Source organism: Tachypleus tridentatus, chromosome 1 (genome assembly GCF_004210375.1).
Source record: "Tachypleus tridentatus isolate NWPU-2018 chromosome 1, ASM421037v1, whole genome shotgun sequence".
Lineage (NCBI taxonomy): Eukaryota > Metazoa > Arthropoda > Merostomata > Xiphosura > Limulidae > Tachypleus > Tachypleus tridentatus.
The window spans coordinates 28,353,878-28,371,394 of NC_134825.1; the positions used below are offsets into that span (position 1 = coordinate 28,353,878).

A 17,517-nucleotide genomic window follows, 5' to 3' on the forward strand; every position below is an offset into this window, starting at 1 on the left:
AGAAGTCTGACATTCAGGAAGTTACATACAATAATTGACATGGAACTGTGTCTTCTTTTATGTCACAGGTTTGACAACCCAGCAGCTGTAGCCACCAGTCCTGCTCGACAGTTAACTTATAACTACCTTCTCTCTGTCAATGCATGGTTGCTTCTCTTTCCTTCCAGTTTGTGCTGTGATTGGACTATGGGAACAATACCACTAGTAGAGTCATTCATCGATTTCCGTAACTTAGCTACATTAAGTCTTTATTTCTGTCTTGTAATGCTAGTATGGAGTGTCTTTTCATCAGATGATGGACATGCTGAGGTTGTAATCATGGTAGGTGTGTTTAGAATTGTAATAAAAGTATATTTAGTGCAAGAATAAATGTGCTAGATAATTACTGAAATGAAATTCACATGTCTATAGTTTTCTATGTTTTGTCTCTAAGTATAAATCACTAAAAATCTTGTAGAATTTTAAATAAGTTTCAGCACAAGAAAGTGAATCAATAAGATAAGTATATACTTATGGTATGTACAAAATTAACTCAGTACCTTATTTTGGAATTTTTGTTTTAAAATTATTTTTTAATTTCAAAATGACAGTACTTTTACAATGTAATGAACATTGAATGGGTAATATACCATTCTTAATTTAGATCCATAGGAAATAGATTTGTTGTTTCTTTAAAGTATAGTATTGATTAATGACAATTTATAAAGCAGTAATATATAGTTCTTTGTATTCATGCCTAGGGTCTGGCTCTACTGGTTTTACCATTTCTTCCAGCCTCCAACTTATTTTTTCCTGTTGGCTTTGTTGTGGCTGAACGAATACTATATACACCAAGTATGGGTCTGTGTCTGCTGGTTGGTTATGGGTGGCATATTTTAATGGAAAAAATGTAAGTACAAGGCCAGTTGGGATTAAATGAAAATAAAACATTTTTTTGTAATTAACTGAAGTTTCTAAGTATGTATCAGACTTTTTGGTGGAAATATACATCATTGGTCAATATTACTGCAAAAGGAGGGATTATGGTTCAGCTGGTGAGAGAAGAGATACTTGGTACTTAGCAATATTACAAGTTGATTTATAGGTAAGCATTCTGAGATTGAACTTAACAAAATAACCAGTTGCTTATTCTTACATCACCAAGCAAGATTGGAATATAATAACCTTATTTAAAGTATTCCAACTTCTTCGTCTATATGTTATATTGTCTAGATCCTATATACCTTGAGCACTCATGTTTTCACAAGCCTCTCTTCATTACTTGCCTTTCCTTATAAAGTTATAAGGTGCCAATTCACTAAATATTTGCACCCTAAAAATGGAAGTTATCAAGGTGATTTGTAGGTGCATTAATAGTGTCTAATAATGTGTCATTTCTGGCTCAAACAAAATTTTAAATGGCTTTTTCAGTGTGAAAACAATCATAATCAGAAAGTTTGTTCTCAACTAAAGAAAGTGGTTCTGTCTTTTAAAGATGTTATAGCATCATTAGTGTAAGGCAGTGATTCTTAATCTTGGGGTCGTTTGAAATTTCTCGGGGGATCACGTAAGGTTTGGGAATTATTGAGGAAATCACAGATCAGTTTGTAGGTTTTTGTGGCAAATACCTGTAATTGCCCACCAATGAGAAACGTGCTGAAGTGCGGCAGTTGAACCACGTCGATATGCTTGTTATGCAACCACCTGTCTATTTTTGAGTGAAAATTTTCATATATTACAACACTTTGAATTGCCTACATTTTTTTAACTATATAATATTAATACATCGAACTTAAAATTTAAATATCAAAGTTTCCGTCGTATTTAGTATATTTTCTTGTATTATATCAACCCTCACATTGAGTGAATAAGTAGGTTTTGTATGATGTTCAGTGATTCCATGGATTTTTTCATTTGTTTAGCACTTGTAGCATTTCTCAAAGTCATTTATTTGTAACATTTTCAATAAATTAGGATCTTTATATAGTTTTGTTTTATTCTACCTTTATGCAAAGTTCACCATTACAAATATTATTATAGGGATCACAGTAATACCCTGGAGAGTCTCAGGGGGTAAGACGATGAAAAAGGTTAAAAACCACTGGTGTAAGGTGTGTTGCTAACCCTTGCCACTAAAACTTCCTGTATATCTTTGTTGTTTTTTTTCAGAATGTTTCCCCCTCAAGTCTAGAGTGGAGTGTAATTGTGTACATAGAAATGAAAAATCAAAATTTAAAAAGAAAATAATCACATCCTCCCACTTTAAGGCTATAAGTGTCTTCTTTTCACTCTGAAAGTGTCTCTCTTCATCTATGATAAAATATAAAATTCTGATACAGTACTTACCCCTTTACAAGAGTAACAAGTGCTGCCCTCTATATACGAAGTTATGTATGTATGTATGCTACTAATGGTGAGTAGATGATGCACAATGATTTGCATGAAAGACACATTGTAATATAGTAATTCCAACAAATGGGAGCACAAAAAGCTGCTAAATGAGAAGTGAAGGTTTGGTAAAGGGAATTACATGCATCATGTGGTTCTTTTTTCTTTTCTTCCACACTTGACTATTTTGGGCAGATTTTATGAGTTTTGAATTCCAAAATCAATGTTACAACTTTGGGGTTCACACTAGCAACAAATGTTTTGTCTCAGGCCTCAGGTACACATAACGCAATGGTGAATCTTTGTTTTTGTACACTGAAAGAATGATGAGGATTTTCATTGTTTTTTTCATCCTCTTGAGTTTGCTGTTCCATCCCAATTCTAGCCTGGAAGTTACATCTCAACCTTCAGTTGACTATTCACTCACGTTTGTGATGCTTCATCTGTTGCTTTTATCTCTTACTCTATTCATTCTTCCGTTGTTATGTGAGAATGCTTCTCAACTTTTGTGGATTTTTTTTTCTTCTGATATTCAGGTCAATGAAGATCACTTTCTCTCCCAATTAAGTGAAAGGATCAGCATGCCACACACCCTGAGATCCTCTGATCAGTATGCTCTTTCTTACCATTGGACACACTATCCATTTTTCAATCAAGTGCTTCCTTATTACCTTTTGGAGGGCCAGCTTTTGACTAATGTCGGTCTTGTTCATGCCGATATTTTCGCTTTCACCTTACTATTACTACTCTTCTCGGGTAACTTTCGTACGTCTGTTCTCGGAGATTTTCTACACAAATCCTGAGAGATATTTTTCCAGTACCCTTCACCTTCTCCCCCTCCATATTAGCCTGTATATCATTTCTGGCTCTAGCATTACATACATGGTTTTGTTGTTGTTGAAATCTTCTAGGTAGAGACTCAGTTTTGTCTTGTGTCAATTTACCTTCCACTTATCTAAGGGACTTAAGTTTGACTCCCTTCCTTAGACATTATGTCTTCGATACTGTCCCTGACAGTATCAGGCTAGAGGGAACATCAGCTTGCTACCAGTCCACCTTTTCAACTTTTGTGATTTGTTTGTCTCGACCAGAGCTTTCCATGCCATCAATGCCTTGTTTTTCATCCTTCATAATCACATCCATTACACCTTCCTTCCAATCTGAGTACTTCCTGTTTTGGAGGTTATTGACTACATACCACCTGCTTCCAACAGTACCATAGACTACCCTGTAGGTTTGGGTTCATTGGAAAGCCAGGTGTTGGATTTTTCTTTTTCCCTGCTGGCTTTCCTTTGTTGATGATCAATGGGTGATACAGGTTCTTTCACAGATTTTGCTATCAAGCTTCTTTCCTCACCTCTATTCCTTTTTGTCCTCCTCAAGATTCTCTAACATGTCTGTCAGAGGCAGTTCTATATTTACTTCTACAGCAGGCTACTGAACTGGTTTCCCATTCCTACAGGGGTTTTTATTCACATCTTTTTGGGGTCTCCAAGAAAAGTGGAGATTGTTTCTGTTTTTCTTCTATGTCCCATCTTTATTCGTGTCTGGATTTTGATAGATTTCTGTGTCTGATCAGGGCCCTGCTTTGTTTTATTGCATGTATAGCTACACTCCAAGGTACATGAAGTGTCAGTTTATTCTTTGGCAGTCCTTCTCATTTAGTGATCTTCCCATAACACCCTTACAAACTGGGTCTGCTCTTTGATCCTTTGGCCTCCTCCTTTCTACCTTGTTCTGTCTTTCCTCCCATCAAATCCATTCATTATCTCACATTTTTCCTCACTTTTCATTTTTGTTATCAGTTGGAGGAAATTCTACAAGCTGACACATGGACCATGCTCAGTATGTTTGTTTTTCACATCTTCATTGCATTGTGATTTAGTCTGTATTGGAGTTTTATCTTTTACCTGTGATCATGCTTCAGATTTCAGTGCAACTTTAACTGATAACATTTATTAATTTTTCTATCTTTTCTTATGGGCCTTTCTTTCTTTCCCTGTTTTACCACATGAATCCTTCTCTGTGGTGAGTGGTTCCTGACTACTTATCCTTTTAACTTCAACTCTGTCTGCACTGTCTCACCCATGCCTCTGCATGTTCACTGTCAAGATAGGGTATTCCATAAGATCACTGGAAGGTTATCTACATTGTAATAATTGCTTGATAAACATTCCATTCTAAACTGTACCATCCATGGACTACATGAGTAAAGCAGAAGGGGATAGCTGCCCAGACTTGCCATATCTTCAATGAATAACTTGATATGGTCTGCTTTTCAAAATATGATTTTATGGTCATCCATTACACTGTCTTCAGTGATGATGTTTCCCTGGACTCTTTCTGCATTTTCACCCTTCTTCCTTGAGTGAAGTTTGGGACTCCTTACCACTTTCCAGTTCTTAGATGCTGGGGTAGTTGACCATAGGCACCCTCTTGAATGGGTTATATAAAAAGTTTGCTATGACCATTCAATCTAGAGTAGGACGCTATTGTTGTGCTAGTATAGACATGAGGTGGTGAACTCCACAGGAGTTGATTTGCCTCTTTACAAGATCACATGGCCTTTTGATGCTATTTACACAACCATGGAGTTGATTTGTCACCAGGTTGATGTGGCCTTCTACTATTATTTTACATGAACCATGTTGAATATCTGTCTCCTCCCTGGGAGACATGACTTATTATGATTTCCAAAGTTGCTAGTGTTAACCTATCACTATCCACAATGATGTGGTCTTCTTAAACCATTTACAATACTGCGAGTTGATTTGTAACAATAATGGTTGACCTGGCCTCCTACTATTGTTTTATATAAACAGTTGAGTTTATCTGTCACTGTGCTGGGTGAATAGACCTCATGTTTCACATTCAATACATATTAGAGTTAATCTCCTGCATATGTATTTCATCCCTTTTACTGGGATTCCTCATCCTACCTTTACATGTATGTTGGTTCCTAGCTTTGAGGTTTCAGATTCGAATGAACCAGTCAACATAAGTCTCACACAAGTTGATTCCATCTTTTCCGAATAACAATTCCCAGTTTGAAACAGTGATGATTCTTGTTATGTCCAATAATCAACGAGGGTCTTCATCCTTGATTTTTATGTTTGAGGTGATGATAGATAGTGGCTGACATGTGATCATTTGCATCAGAAATGCATTGGAATATATTAATTCCAACAAGGGAAGGGAGCTCAAGGTTTGTGGCATGCACAAAGAAAAAAGTTCACATATAGAGAGCAGCACTGAACAAAAATAACTTTTCAGCATAGGAAAATTATATATCATTCCAAAAATGGACTGACTATTGTTTAAAACGTCCTAAGTTAGAATGTTTTTCTTTTTCTTTGCATTTTAGACTATTATATATACTTTACTGACCATAAGGCACCCTCTTGAATGGGTTATATATTTTAACATTTTCAAAATCTCAAATGAATGGAAATATAAAGTACTTTAACTAGTATAAATATTAAGATCCAAGTTACAAAAATTTTTAAACTTGCCAAAATGCAATTTTTTATTCTTGTCACTTGCAGGTACATAAAGAATTTATCTAGTTATTTATTGTATATTAATGAAATTCATACTTATAGGTAGCTCTGTATTTCTGTACTTTTAGAAAAATTACAAAATTCATACATTTTAAAAACATTACTATTAATGAGAAAGTGTTCATTTTTTGCAGTTTTGTACAAAAAATTTCTACTTTAATTTATATAAATTCTTGGAATCTTTGATTTCAGTGGTCAGAATCACCTACAGTTCAAAATAGATTTAATATTATCAGAACAGTTTATCTTGCTAGAAAATCAGCTAGTATTTCTTGGTTGTCATGTTTAGGCTTCAGCACAAAGTTTGTTAATCATGTGTGAATCATATAATGTGTGTTTACTTCCTCTGTAATTTTTATTTTCACTTTTTATTAAACTTCTTTATATAGCAAGTGGAAACCCATGCTCTGGATCTTATTGACTGTGCTTGTTTTATCACATAGTTTAAAAACTATTGTTCGAAACTTTGACTGGTGAGTTACATTTTTAAGTTCTGTTTTCCCTTACTTATATTTATGTGTACTTCTCTTCTGCTATTTTCAGATATATATTCATTTATTTTTCTTGAGAAAGTTTATACCATTATGGTAATTCATAAAAACTTGATACATTTCCAGAGTTTGTTTTTCTGTTAGAGAAAAATCATTGGAGTTTTTAAGGACATCCACAGAAGATGTTAAGAATATTCTTTGAAGTAAATCATTGTTAATGATTAATGCTTATTGGCCTATAATACTTTTCAATGTGTATAGATCAATTTAATAAATAAAAGTATGTAGATTTTGGTAATAGAATGTAAATAACAGAAAATTGGAGAACAAAACATACATTGGGCTAAAGTCAATAAAATAATCAAAATGTTTTGTTTGTCCTTGTATGCTTATGTACCCATTTAATGTTTTATTTTTAACTTTTTCATTAATTATAATTTTGCCCTAATAGCAGTTTTTCACATAGATTGTATGTTCAAATTTTATTGGTGTATTTATTAGGTGTATAATTAGTTATTTACACAAAATAATAGAGAAAATGATGTAACATTTTGTGAATTACATAAGAAAGGTCTATTACTTGTACTAAGTTATTCTTTTTTCAACTTCAACAGGACTTGGCACATCAATATTGTCACATTTTCCTAACTCAGAGCTAAAACTAAAAGTGCAGGAAGTACTATAATTAAAAACTAAGTATTGATTTCAGTTGCTTCATTATATTCTAATTCAACATGTCTTATTTAAAGATCTTTTCTGTTACCTTTATAAGAAACCACAAGTTTTTTTGTTTTCATCTAAATTTTAAACGTACTTAATATAGAGGATTTGATTTTGATGTAACAAGCATATAAGATACTGCATGTACATGTCAGTTAAAATGTTTTTCTGCATCTTAGGAAATCTGAATATACATTATTCATGGCTGGATTAAAAGTAAATAAAGAAAATGCTAAGCTGTACAATAATGTAGGTCATGCTTTAGAAGGTGAAGGGAAATACAAAGAAGCACTAGCGTATTTTCTCGAGGCTGTTCGGTAAGTGTCTTGGATCTTATTTTTTATTATAATAAATAATGCTATTTATTATATTTACATTTTTCTAACCTCTGTATCTGTCTATCTACTTATCTATCATCCAACATCGTCCAATTGTCATTAGAAATGAAAAATGAATTAACAGATTTTAATATCCCTCACATGTACCAGTAATTAGTATACTTGCTGTGCAGACATACACAGTTTTAGAATCTGAAGTTTATAATTGGAAAAATAATTTTACCAGAATAATCTTTTGTTTTGTTAGTGCTCAAGATGATGATATTGGAGCACATATCAATGTTGGAAGGACATACAACAATCTTCAGAGGTATAATGAGGCAGAGGAGTCCTTTTGGAAGGTAGAGTTCTACATTAAATACACCAATGAACAATAATCTTCTGTGATAAAGTATTTCAGTATTATAATCATCCATAGCTCTAATAAATGGATGCTGTAGTTAATTTTTTCTATAGCTTTATGTTAAACGTTCTGCTTACAAATTCAAGTAACTATCAAACACAAAATAAATTGATACATACATATAGAGCTCAAAGGAAGTATTCTTTACAATTAATTTTTTTGTCATCTCTATCTTAAAAAGTACTGAAAATAAACTCCTATAAAATTGCATTTTACTGAAAGTAACTAATTCTTTTCTGATTTTATTATGTATTTTGTCTTTGTAAATTTGTTTTTAATTTCTCTAAGCACATTCAATTTGCTTTTCAATACTGAAATCAGGCTATTGCATTTTTTATTATGAGTGCCTGCTTAAATTGTGGTAGAATTATATAATTAAAATAAATATTTATATGTACTTCTCTCCAAAACAGAATTTTCACTTGAAAATTATCTGCATTCAGTATTACAGATATAGTGTGATTGATGTATTATTATTATTATTATTATTATTATTGTATTATTTATTTTTTATTTAATATTAACACCATTATTATTATTTATCTTTTTACTATAACTCTTACTGTTTTGTAATTTTTAAATTTAAATTGATAAACAAAATTAATTTATTTTGGAACAGGCTGCTTTACAAATAACTTCATAAATAGCTCTGAAAACGTTTTTTTCTTTTTAGAAACTTATTTTGTGTACTTTCAAAGTAACTATATGAACACAAACTGTCAGCCACATAGATATATCTATCATAAAATTCCATAGAGTAGTGTTTTGAATTAGTTTGAATGGTGAGGCCTTATAGAGATGCTCTTACAGCAAATGAGTATTAATTACATCATTTTATGTTTATTATAATAACACTGCACAACAAAGGTTTTGCTTCTTGAACACTGTTGGGTGTTCCTTATAGATTTTTGGCTGCTGATCACGAAAATTACATCCAAATTTGCCCATCACATACCATTTCATCGAAATCTTCAGTTTCACCAGGACATTGCTACAATGGAAAAACCATATCAGGGCAACTAGAATCCGTCAATGCTTGCTGACTACTGTTGGACACTGCAACGTGATGCACTGAACATTGAATACAAACGAAAATCAGGAGCAAAACACTTTTATGTTTAACTTAATAGTGCATTACAAAATAAACGCAATTAAATATGTTATTGCCGGTAAATAGTTAACCGTTTAGTTCTCAGAGTTCCTATGTGATGAAGCAAAACCAAAATCCTATTTGTACGTACCTACCAGGTACCTATCACAATCAGCAAAAACTTTTCAGGAAGCAAAACTTTTTCAACAAATTGTTGTGCAGTGTTAATTAATTAGGTTTTGGTATGTGATTTAAATGAAGAAGTTGAAAAAAACAATAAAATGTTGAGACTGTTATCAACATGAAGTGTTCAGATCTTATGTATTTATTGCTGTGGTTCTTCAAACTAAAACTTAAATTTTCTCCAGAACTTTGTTTTATTCACTTTATTAAAGTTGAAGATTATAATTCATATAAAACATATTCTAGTGTAGGCACATTTTTTCTGTTAAAATCCCTAAGTAAAAATATTCCCATTTTGGTTCATTGTGTTTCCTTTCTAAGTATATACTCTTCAAAGTAGCAACATGTTTGGGGCTGCATGAATATGATTTTTAATATTTAGGCGAAGGCTCTGCTTCCTCGGCCCAAGTCTGGAGAGCCATATAAGGCAAGAATTGCCCCAAATCATTTGAACGTCTTTCTCAACCTTGCTAATTTGATCTCTCGAAATAAAAGTCGTTTGGAAGAAGCTGATGCTGTGAGTAAATCACAAAAATGTTTACAATTAAATCGTGTTGAAATTTAGAAATTAAAATTCCAATGAAAAAGTGCACCCATACAAGCAAGTAGAAGATAAGGATAATATTTGAGCTTTTACACTGTAATTTTGTCAAAATTTAAAAGAAACTTGTGACATTATAATTTTTTTAAGAAACTTATGAAAGTAAAATATTTTTCATTTTTATCAAAGTGTGTATATATACTTTTGATATTGTATTATTTTACAGTTACTTGTAGATTTGTAATTCTAACTAGTTAAATGTTGGTTATAAGGATTATTCAATACTGTAAATATAAAATTCAAATTTTACTTGAATTTTTCTGGCTGTATATTCATGTGTAATTAACAATAATCTTTATTCCTTTTTTAGTTTAAGTCACTATTCTGGATTCTTTACAGTTTTCTTTAAGCATCTAGACATTAGACCCCAGAATGCTCCCTAGGAGCACAGGAGAGTATAGATAACTCATTGTATAGCTTTGTGCTTAATTCCAAACAAACAAAAATACCCTAGAATTTCCTTTTTTTTCTTTGCAGCATTATATGAAAACTAAATGAATCAAAATGAAAATGTCTTTTTATGTTACATTTATTCATAAGTTTCATTGTTTTGGTAAATTCATTAGTTAAGTTTCTAGATTTTACCTGTTTTTATTTGTTATTTGTTCAGTTGATTTCTTTTTTCACTACCCCTATTCAATCTTTACATCATGCATCTCCTTAAATCATGTTTTCAGTTCTTCTTTTAATAAATTTGCATTTCTTTTGTGATTCTTCCTTTATTCCTGTCTCATAGCACTCGGTACTAATCATTTTAATGGTCAATATATCTCTCTTTTGCAGTTAACACTCCCTGTTCTGATAAATTTATGAATAGCATTTTACCTGTGTGTTCACTTAAAATATACGAATAAAAAAATCCTTTGAGAGTACTTTAACCTTTTGAGTAATTTTTTGAAACTGATAATTTGTGATAAACTCGTGCACAGTTGATGTAAAACAGATGACGTGTGTGTGTGTGTGTGTGTGTGTATATATATATATATTCATACATACACAATAATCCTGAAAATACATACTCTTGTATATCGTGTATTGAACATAAACATGTGGCAAGTATTTTATTTTCTTCTGTGAAAAGTATTCAATAAATGATGTTGGACAATACTGCAGGCATGATGAATGGAGTAAATACTTATTAATTCCAGCTTTACAGACAAGCTATCAGCATGAGAGCAGATTATATCCAAGCATATATTAACAGAGGTGACATTCTAATCAAGTTAAATAGGTATGAGCATTTGTATCTCTGTTTATAAACAGTAATCATAAGGAACATTTAAGGTAATGGTGAAATATTTACTTTTGTCATGCAATTAATAGTCTAGTAATAAATGAATAATAAAACATTTTTACACACCTAAAGAAGCCTTATGTTTTTACTTAGTTAAAAAATCAAAAGATTGGAAAATTCTAATACAGTACATGAACTTCACTTGCAAAATGACCTATTCTCGTTCAGTGATGTCCTCTATATCCAGAAAACGTTTTGATACATGTCACAAGCTTCCTGTCTCCCCTCCATTGGAATTAACTGATCCAAGTGCATCTCATGCAAATCATTGTGTGTCAACCCTATATCAATGAGAGTGTGACATATTCTAGTCACATGTGCCTCCCTCTATTTAATTCTACCAAATTATCTTATCTTCTTTGGTGATACATGCACTTGAACATTTTTTCATTTGGTGATTTTCATGTGCATCATGATTTTACTAGTTTAATTTCCAGAGTCAGATTTCTTCATTATAATTTTTTACATTTCACTGAAGAAATTTTTCTTCAACTTACTTTCCCAGTCTTTTTTTTTTCTCACATTTTCATATTTTACATCAAATAATTTTGTTTAATTTACATATTTCCCCAATGGATTTTGAGATTAATGTTCCCACTTCAGGTGTTATACCTGTAGCACTATTTTCACAGTGATCTGGCTTCTCCCAAACATTAGCTTATTTTCTGGTTTGTTTACCATCCTTTCCCACATGGACATTTCTCAGTGCAAGTGGAATTTTTTCTGTCTTTGGTTTCTCGGTTCAGGGCTTTTCCTTGATCACTCCACTGTTCTTTGCCATGCAAGTTTCCTCTCCTAACTTTTGGGTCTGGGGTCTTCTGTTTTCTTTGTTTTAGATTTTTGGCATGTCCTACTTTACATCTATTGCTTTTTTGTGATTACTCCAGGTATTTACTTCTCCTAAACTTTACCTTTGGATGTGTTACTTCCACATTTCTCATCCACTGCACAGGCTGCCCTTCTAGATGGAGATATTAATGTAGTCTTGTACTGCCTCACTGTACCTATTTTTGAACCACTCTACCAACATCTTTGTTGTGCAATGGAGGTACTTCTTCAATCAAAAATTTAAACCTCCCACGATATGTTTTGTCTCTCACTGTTTGCATTGGAACATGTACTTCTGTCTCTTCAGGTTATTGTTATTTGCCTGTAATCATTCTAGAATATCAGAACTCAGTGAGACTTTGACTGGTTAAGTTTTTTTTTATTTTTTTTTTCCTTTCAGGATGCCATTTCCATGTTATTAATGTTCATTGTTTGGATCCTACCTTGTGGTGAGTGGTGCTTGATCATGTATTTTTTAATTATTCATATCTGCACTGTCAAGGCATGTTGACTTGCATATTATATTACCATGACCACACTGCTGAAATGAAGTGTTCCAGAAGATGGCTTATTGGTTTATCCTTGCAATAGAGTTGCTTCATAAGTTTGCTTGTCCTGGATCACACCCACCCATGGACTGCATGGATAAAGCAGTAGCAGATAGCTGCCCATCCCTACCATGCCTAATTTTTAATAAATTGGTATGGTCTGCTTTAAAAAACAAGGTTTTGTAGTCACACATTGTGCTCTCTCAGATGTTGTCATTCTCTGGACTCTCTACCATGTTTTACCTCCATTTTCTAGTGAATTTCAAGAGTCCTTATCACTTTCCAATTCCAAACTGCTGAGGTAGTGAACTGTGGAGGCATTCTCTTGAATGGGTTAATGAAATGTGAACAAAATATTGAAATGAGTAAAAACCACTCGGTTGTTAGCTCAGTGGTTTTCTGCTGGTGTAAATGATGAGATACCCTCTAATCTGAAACACAAAATAAATGGCAACGAGATATCAAAATTACAGTTTACCCCTTCAGTTAGGGTCCCTTATCCTACCCCCATATGGATATTGGCTGCCAGTGGCATGGGTTTTGGCTGTATTTAACTTTACATGTACAGTCCATTGCATCATAACCACTTTACACCTAGTGGCATATCCTTTTCATTGTGCCCAATTTATAGTTTCTGGAACTGAGTTTCATAGATATTATGTGGTTTGGATCACTTTCTGACCATAATTCTCTCCAAATTGGATGTGATCCCCACTTTCTGTTCATATATACAACACCTTTCTATGATGGGCCAAAAGTATATCTGGTTCAGAAAGAAATGGTGCTGTTCCCATTTCAGATCATAGAATTTAATTATCTCATTATAGGGAGTGTTCTTATGATGCATTCAAGCTTCTGTTTTTTTGCTCCACCTATAATATGTGGGATTCTAGTTATTTATGTGAAAGTAGTTAAGGTACTGTCTCAAAAGTTATAATTTTCCTACTTTGAAAATGTATTTCCTTTAGGTACTTGCCTTTTCTTAACTTCCCATCAATTTTACCCACTGAAAACTGATGTTTCCATCTCCTGCTAAAACCCAAAGTGATAATTCTGTAGGATTGATTAGAGGAAGTCATATGTGTCATTTGAGTATGTCGTTTTCTTATTGGTGGAGGGCTGATGCATTGGAAGCAGTAAGTTCCAATGGAAGGGAGAATTAAGGCTTATGGGATGCAGAAAATGTTTTTTTGCATATAGAGGACAGCACTGTGTTAGAATAGTACCTATTAGAAATACACTTTCAGTGAAGAAAAATTACAGATTTTGAGAACCTGTGTAAGGCAAGCAAATGTAATGAAATAATTTGAGAATTGCCAGATATTGCAGATGAATTATATTTATAATTTGGTTTCCAAATCTAATTTTAAAATGCTAGTCTTAATATAGTTTTTAACAGTATTTTAACTAAATTAATTTTTACATTGTTGTAAACAATTATTATGGAAAAATAATATTTTCTCTTAAAATTTTGAAAGACTAGAACATTCTTGAGGTCGGAAATCCAAAATTTAAGCTTAATGTAGGGAATGTTCACATGTTTTTTCATGCAATAGGATAATGTGTTGATATACAAATTGCAGTAACTTAGGCAATAATTAATTTAAATGACTTGGTTTTATTATATATATTAAGCTGATAATATATTCAATGAACAAAGTGGTTATAGTTATGCCATTAGTATCTATATTCCTGTAATACATCAAAGAATGTTAAAAATTCTTTAAAGTATTTTGATGAATTTAAACCCTTGTGTGTTGTGAATATGATTTTTTCATTTCTAATAATCCTGATAGATGATTTTTAACAGTAAAGTTTTGGTTTTTTTCTTGACAGAACACAAGAGGCTCAGGAAGTGTATGAAAGAGCTCTGCAGTTTGATAGTAGTAATCCAGATATCTATTACAATGTAAGTCATTGTTTAGTTGTTAACAATTAAAGCGGTTGAAAATGTAATTGCAGAGTTGAGGAAAACAAGACAATTGTACATTTCACAAATACATCATATGTCATGACCATGGTTTCACCAGTAAAGGCATCATCAGGTACAGACAAAACTGTGGTCATAACAAATGATGTATTTGTGAAATGCACAATTGTCATGTTTTTCCTCAATTTTGTAATCATATAATTTTATCAAGTGCCAACAATTTCAAATCTCAATTACAGAAAATATTTGTTACCAAATCTTATCATGAAATTTGTATTTATACAGGTCAATAATAACCTTTTGTTATCTGGTGTTTACAAGCTGTTATGTTTCAAAATTCTTAAATATTCTATGCGTGTATGAAACAAGTTATATTTTTAACAAATAATTATGAGATTTGGTAACAAGTATATTTTCTGTAATCATGTAATTTTAGCAAGTACCAACAACTTCAAATATCAATTACGGAAAATGTATTTGTCACAAAATCTCGTCATGATTTGTTAACTGTTTACGCAAATTTTAGTAAATCTGTATGAACTAATGTTAGTTTCATAATGGGTCATAATCTATAGAAAACAAAAACTCAAGTCGTGTAGCCAATGCTGGTAGTTCTGTTTTTTTGTTTCAAATATTCTTGTGGAAGAAAGATTATTCATGAAACTTGTATTTTGTACAGGTCAATAATAACGTCTTGTTATCTGGTGTTCACAAGCTATTGTCATGTTTCAAAATTCTTAGATATTCTACGTGTACGAAACAAAAGTTATATTTTTAAGTATGCCTGAAAAGTGGAATGTAATTGTGCTATATTCATACAAGTAATGTGATTCGTTAAAGCTCACCACATGTGTAATTCTCTTCTACAGCTGGGAGTAGTGTATCTCGAACAGAGGAAAGCTACTCAAGCTATGGTCTATTTTAACAAAGCTCTGGAGATTGACCCAAACCATGAGGTAAAACTACTAACTTTTACATATAATTAGTAATAATTTAGTAGTTTAAGAGTTAGTATTGATAACTGTGCTGTATTGTCAATTATCAGACATGGTATATAGATATATATATATATATAAGGACATTGTTGTGTAGTGTTCTTATATTTTTAACTTACACTTTGAGAGTCACATCTTTCTTAATGTAACTGCTGCATATACTTATTTCTTGACAGCAAGCCCTAATGAACTCAGCTGTGTTGATTCAAGAAAGTGGAAACACCAGACTGAGACATGTTGCTTATGAAAGGTTAGTGAACTTAATCATACTGAATTTCACCTTATCAGTGATACATTTCTACATTTAAGTTACAGCTTTATTTAGGATTGACAATCAGTTAAATAGACTTTATTAACAGTGACAGTAGAAAAGTAATTTGTATGTGATTTTCTGAGATTCCTGTTCTGTACTTTGCTTCAAAAACTTAAACCTTTCAGTTAAAAACACAGTTTCAGGGTTACAACTTCTGTTAATACACTAATCATTATATCATTCAGGTTACAGCATTTATTAGATAAAGGGAAGACTAATGAAAGAGTCTAAGAGTCAAGAGTCTAATCATTATATCATTCAGGTTACAGCATTTATTAGATAAAGGGAAGACTAATGAAAGAGTCTAAGAGTCAAGAGTCTAATCATTATATCATTCAGGTTACAGCATTTATTAGATAAAGGGAAGACTAATGAAAGAGTCTACTTCAACCTTGGGATGCTGGCGATGGATGAGAAAAGTACTGCCAAAGCTGAAATGTGGTTTAAAAAAGCCATTCAGGTTGGAATTGACAATAATTAAAATAAATGTGTTATTTATTTCTGCAGCAGAATTATCAGTTTCTTTAACAATTTAAAAAAGAAATGGTTTTCAAGTTCTTAGAATATTCTTAGTTCAAAAAGAAAATTTGTGTATTTTATTTCTATAATGCAAATTACTAAAATTTTATAAACTAAAATTTACAGTGTCTTTCTTTAAAATTCCTTTTTGTTTCTTTGTACCTGCACTTGTTGAGTTTTTGTTTTATTATTCTGTTGAAAGTGTAACACAAATTCTCAGTGGAAATGTGTTTTTGTAGATGGATATAAAGTATTAGTTATTGCACTCTATCATGTATGGCATTTGAACTGTTATGAATGTGTCAGTTTTCACTAGAGGAAAAAAAAAATGCCTCTAACTATCACTAAATAATATCTCTTAAACTGGTTTGTAGGCTACCGACCCAGCATGGCCAGCTTGGTTAAGGTGTTTGACTCATAATCTGAGGGTCACAGGTTCGAATCTCAGTTGCATCAAACATGGTCACCCTTTCAGCCATGGGAGTATTATAATGTAATGGTCAATTCCACTATTCGTTGGTAAAATAGTAGCCCAAGAGTTGGCAGTGGGTGGTGATGACTTAGCTACCTTCACTCTAGTCTTACACTACTAAATTAGTGCAGATAGCCCTCAAGTAGCTTTGCATGAAATTAAAAAAAAAAAGTGTAAGCTACCAATCATTAAGCACTGTACGAGGGCTGTTCAAAAAATACTCGGACTGTTTGAATTGCGCGGCTCCAGTTGGTTCCAGGGGAATCCGCTTGGTGTCGCTAGGTTTGCACAGATCAGCTGATCACGACGCCATTTCCAGATTGCAGATATCTTCATTTGTGTATTAGTTACGCAGTTTTAAGTGAAGTGCGATTTTTTCGTTTTGGATTTCAGAATGAATGACTTGAAGAAGCAACGACTTGCTGTGAAATTGTGTGTTAAACTTGGAAAATCTGCGACTGAAACTTTTGCTATGCTTAACACGGCTTACGGTGATGTTGCTATGAAGCGTACGGCATGTTTCAAGTAACATGAACGCTTTAAGGATGGTCGACAGTCCATTGAAGATGATGAGCGTCCTGGACATCCTTCCGTCGCCAACTGACGACCCACACGTCGACAAAATCAACACCCTGGTACGGCAAATCGACGTCTGACTGTCAGGAGCTTGCTGAAGAGTTTGGGATATCAGTTGGATCTTGTTACGAGATTTTGACCGAAATATTGAAGATGCACTGCGTTGCTGCGAAATTCAGCCCTCAGAACTCGTGAGTTTTTGGCTAAACACTCGATTACTGTTCTTCCCCACCCCACCCCCCTTACTCACCTGACCTTGCTCCTTACGATTTTTCTTGTTCCCCAAACT

General features: G+C 32.8%; 1 protein-coding gene across 8 annotated transcripts in view; it reads left to right on the top strand.

The window, feature by feature from the left end:
• The window catches only part of LOC143244926 (protein O-mannosyl-transferase Tmtc3-like), a 110,296-nt gene that overhangs the window by 82,495 nt on the left and 10,284 nt on the right, over window positions 1-17,517 (top strand). For all 8 annotated transcript variants that reach the window (XM_076490517.1, XM_076490526.1, XM_076490549.1 and 5 more), the window contains 11 exons: window positions 69-321; window positions 741-889; window positions 6,317-6,400; window positions 7,318-7,455; window positions 7,724-7,817; window positions 9,535-9,669; window positions 10,902-10,984; window positions 14,260-14,332; window positions 15,223-15,309; window positions 15,525-15,598; window positions 16,001-16,121. In XM_076490517.1, the coding sequence (XP_076346632.1) occupies window positions 69-321; window positions 741-889; window positions 6,317-6,400; window positions 7,318-7,455; window positions 7,724-7,817; window positions 9,535-9,669; window positions 10,902-10,984; window positions 14,260-14,332; window positions 15,223-15,309; window positions 15,525-15,598; window positions 16,001-16,121 (1,291 nt within the window). The remainder of the gene's footprint in view (window positions 1-68; window positions 322-740; window positions 890-6,316; window positions 6,401-7,317; window positions 7,456-7,723; window positions 7,818-9,534; window positions 9,670-10,901; window positions 10,985-14,259; window positions 14,333-15,222; window positions 15,310-15,524; window positions 15,599-16,000; window positions 16,122-17,517) is intronic.